The 4190-nt window shown below is 35.9% G+C and overlaps 1 protein-coding gene across 1 annotated transcript; it reads left to right on the top strand.

The window, feature by feature from the left end:
* Positions 1 to 422: 422 nt before the first annotated feature.
* Positions 423 to 4157, top strand: LOC145770417 (early estrogen-induced gene 1 protein-like). The gene has a single exon (XM_082582061.1). It carries the CDS (start codon positions 474 to 476, stop codon positions 1581 to 1583), a length of 1110 nt encoding a protein of 369 aa, XP_082438187.1. The 5' UTR covers positions 423 to 473; the 3' UTR covers positions 1584 to 4157.
* Positions 4158 to 4190: the final 33 nt, after the last annotated feature.

Below are 4190 nucleotides of genomic sequence, written 5' to 3'. Positions count from 1 at the left end.
CATCTCAAAAAATTTGTTTCAATAAATTCGTTGGGTAAAATTTAATTTCTATATGCACAATACACATGGCTATTATTTTGTAAAATATTTTGGCTCGGTGATTTTCATAGCTCCCGTTATTAGCACCGGGCTAAGATAGCCGTGACGTGCTTTCCCTCGTACGAAAACAGCCGCTTGTATTAAGATAGGGTCAATCGATCCAGACTTGCAGTTAGAAGGGTATATATATAGCGTTGAAATTCAGAAGGAGGTTAGTGTTGGTTGGTTTTCGCCAAACCCAAGTATCCAATTTGTTGCTTTTGATTTTGGCATTGAGAATGAGGATGGGAACTTTTTAGTTGTTATAAAACTTTGAAAATTAACTGAATCGGGTTTGTGTTCATTGGAACTTATGTTAATACAATTTTTGGTTTGCAGGTTTTAAAACGCAAACAAAGTAAGCAAAGTACGGTTTTGGATACTGCTATTTTGTCATGAGTTTTCTCAAACCTTTGGTAATGACAAAGAAGCGATTTAAGTTTCAAGTCACTTTGCTTATTGATGAACTTACTGCAGTACCATTTGTAACTGGTGTGCTCTATTGCAAGTTACGTTTAAGAAATGGTGGAACTTATACTGAGAACACAAAAAGAAATAATGTAACAGATCATTCCGTTTATTGGCGGCAACGATTTAAGTACAATTGTAAATTGTCTGCAGATCCTAGCACTGGGGTCTTAGATCCTTGTATTGCTCGAATCTCAGTAAGAAAAGAAGTCAGGGGAGGCAGAAGCGCCACAAAAATTGGTTTTATTGATTTAAATTTAGCAGAATTTGCTGGTGCTGGCCAAACATCACGACATTGTCTACTACAAGGTTATGATGACACAATTAGACTAGACAATTCTCTTCTGAAAATTGTTATCGGTATGCAACTGTTGTCAGGAGATTCACTTTTCAAGACTCCTACTGTTCAACGTGATATCGGATTGAAGCTTCCAGATGATTCCCCTGATTTAGCCACTTCAAAGTTGGATTGCAATAGCAGTGGTTTTGGCAGCCTGCCCAGGAAATCTACACAAACAAAGAAAAGCGATTCCACAGATTGTTTTGAACTTGGACATACGCGGAATTCAAGTTCTGTAAGCCAACGTTCTCGGAAATCTGACTATAGTTCTCAGCATTCACGTACCTCCAGTAGCATAAGCCAGGCCAGTAGTCAAATGGACACGACAACTGAACGTGACTCGGCATTGGGAAGCACAGGGTTCCTCAAGTCGCCATACAAATCCTCTCAAAACGACAAGATGGGCCCACCACCTCGGCCTCCGCCTCCCCATTCAAACACTGTATGTTTATCCCCTAGTCGTATGGGAGAGACCCGGGTTAGTGCTGATGATGTTGTGAGTAAGCTCATTGAAAGTCAGGACTTTACCCATAACCCGAGTGGTAGTGATGGGGATAACCTGCAGCTGTATGTTGCGAGCGATGGGTCAACGGCACTCGGTGGACAAACTTTACACAACCGTGTTGGTTCTGGAGTTTATCATCCGGTTGTATTTGAAGCAAGCATTACTCATTCAACTGGGCAGTGCAATACTTGAACTTGTTAGCTGCACAATCAACTTTTGCTTAGAATTGAACTTGAACTTTCTAATGGTTATCCAAGGCCCTAGTTATTCAAAATTGCCATGTCTGTCATTTCCATTCTATTTATGGTATTGGCATGAATTATTTTGATGTATTTTGTGTATTAAAGGCATTAATTGAAAAGCAATAATGTTACAAATATGATTTGACATAATCCAACAACATCCAATCAGGAAAATTTCGTTTGGCTTATATATACAATGTTGTTTGTGTAGAAAGATTTCATTAGTAAAATGTTCAGAAAAGATTTTTGAACCTCTTGTTGTTGTTTGGCAACATATAGAATTAAATTTTTACTTGGTGTGTTTTTTATCTAAATTTTCGACCAATTGTTAAGAAATACTTCAAGCTTGTGAATATTTTCCACTAGATTTTGTGCTCAATTCACAAAGCATTTTAACGTGCAAGGCAAAATAAGAGTGTTTTTATGTAGTATACCGTACGTAATTTCTGTTGTGTGTGCTTTCTGACAGGTCACTTTCCTAGACTTGTAAGTTTAGTAATAACATGCTTGCATGATGCAGTAAACATTAATAAACATATTCAATTTGTGGATGCCACTTTCAACAATTTTAGTCACTCTAAGTTTATGTCTTACAATTTTCAGAGATAGCACTGATTCTGTGTAAGGTGTTGATGCAAGGGTTCTGTAATTCTTTATTTTGCTGTTTTCAACAGAATAAATGCTTGGTGTTACTTGTTATGTGTAATAAACACAGCAACATATGAATTGTTTAATTCAATATTTTTGTACATTTTTAATTGAAGTTTTGCATTGATATAATTCAACATCACTTACTTACTTACTATGATGGTGCCTAAACATGTGTTGAAAGTCTCCTCTGTGTATTGTATTTTCCACATGCCGCTTCTACTTGATCTGGAATGTGACATTTTTTTGTGGTGATTGAAGTACCTATGGCATATTTTTTTGTTTATGTTTTTATTTTGACTGCCCTCTGTAGAGTTCCTTTTTTTTCTTGTAATAGTAGCAAATCCTTCAATGCCACGTTCATATTCATCCTTAATTTTTGCATGAACAATTGAACATTGAACATAATTTTAAATTAACCTTCTCAAAAGCAGTGTTCTGTTCTAGTACTGTGGTTTGTGGTAGTCAACGTAGGCATTTTCAATACAATGTTCAAGTTTTAAGATGTTTGGTTGGTCTAAGTACTAAGCAAGGGCACTAAGTGCCCTTGCTAACTGTCTTCATGGGTTTTGCAACTTGAATACCACATAGTTTTTTTTGTCAAACAAATATGTGGCTCTAATCTGAAGAAAAAACGATGTGCCATCTTTGAAGTGAAGTACGGTACACATATACGTATTGACACATTTGCATCGAGATTTTCATTGTATGAGGTCTCTTGTATAACTTCGTACATAAGCTTGCATTTTTATTTATCTGTTAAGTTTACTTTATGTTGGTTGCCCAATGAAATGTACCTAAGGTCTTTTCATTCAATGATTTTAGGCTAGTACTTGTTAACAGTGGAATTATCAAGGTCACACTATCAAGTATATTGTTGAGGTGGTGCTAAATCTTTTACTATTATTTTTCGCCGCCTCAAGTATGTATGCATTAAATCATTTCTGCCTGCTACTACACCTTGATGATGGGTTTTCATGTTTTTTGTTATAATAAATAGAAAAAAAACTGACTCAATTTTAGATTCATGTTTTACAAGCTTAAATTTGTAATGATGCAGAAAATGCTTTTGGAAACTCAGGAAGTGTCAAGCTCACAACCTGTATGGATGTTGCGTGAAATGTAAAATTTTTCAACTTGATTTTTTAATTGAACCTGTTTTCGCGTTTATGTTTGCACCCGTTGGAAGCTGTTGCAGTCTGGTGAAGTTGACCATGTTGCGTTCATGTAATATGGTCTCTGCTTACAACCTTTGTGCTGTATTGGTCGTCATAGAAAACTTGCTCATTTGAGATAGCGTTCTTGAAACTTTTAGAGTGAGCCAAGCATGTTCTTCACTTGAATTTCCACCGGTAAATTGGCATGAGGGAAAAGTTGTTATGTGTGACCATATAGAATTTTAGAGTTCTGGGAAAGATAAGATATTAAAACATTTGCCACACTATATTATATGTGTTTTCAAGTACATACAATGTTTAAACCAAGGTATGCATGCTAAAGTTAATAAGTGATTTTTCTTACGTATTCTGGCGTCACAAGGAAACCTGAAGGTTTGTAAACAACTTCACTGGGCACCAACAACTATGATGTATAAACTTTATTGGTGAACTTTTTGCTGTAAAAGTGATTTTCGTTGACAGTCGATGTTCATGCATTTACCGTTCTTGCAATCCTCTATTGTTGTATTTGTCGTCGTTCCTATGACGTTCGTAGTTATGTACTGATGGAACTAAGAAGCAAGTTCTTGTTATTCCTTTAAAAACTTGCCTGTAGTTGTGTTCGACCCCAGAAGCGTTTGGTGAATGGAATTGTTGATTTCAACACAGCAATAAAATTGTGTGCAATTTTCGAAAAAATAAACTAAAACAACACGTTATTATTGTTTATTGTGTACAGTTCAACATGATGT

The sequence above is a fragment of the Aplidium turbinatum genome, chromosome 5, assembly GCF_918807975.1.
Source record: "Aplidium turbinatum chromosome 5, kaAplTurb1.1, whole genome shotgun sequence".
Taxonomy (NCBI): domain Eukaryota; kingdom Metazoa; phylum Chordata; class Ascidiacea; order Aplousobranchia; family Polyclinidae; genus Aplidium; species Aplidium turbinatum.
This window is presented reverse-complemented; position numbering and strand designations above follow the sequence as displayed.

What these genes read in the sequence shown, in the direction of transcription:
- LOC145770417 (XM_082582061.1), top strand. Translation starts at nt 474, where the DNA reads ATGAGTTTTCTCAAACCTTTGGTAATGACAAAGAAGCGATTTAAGTTT.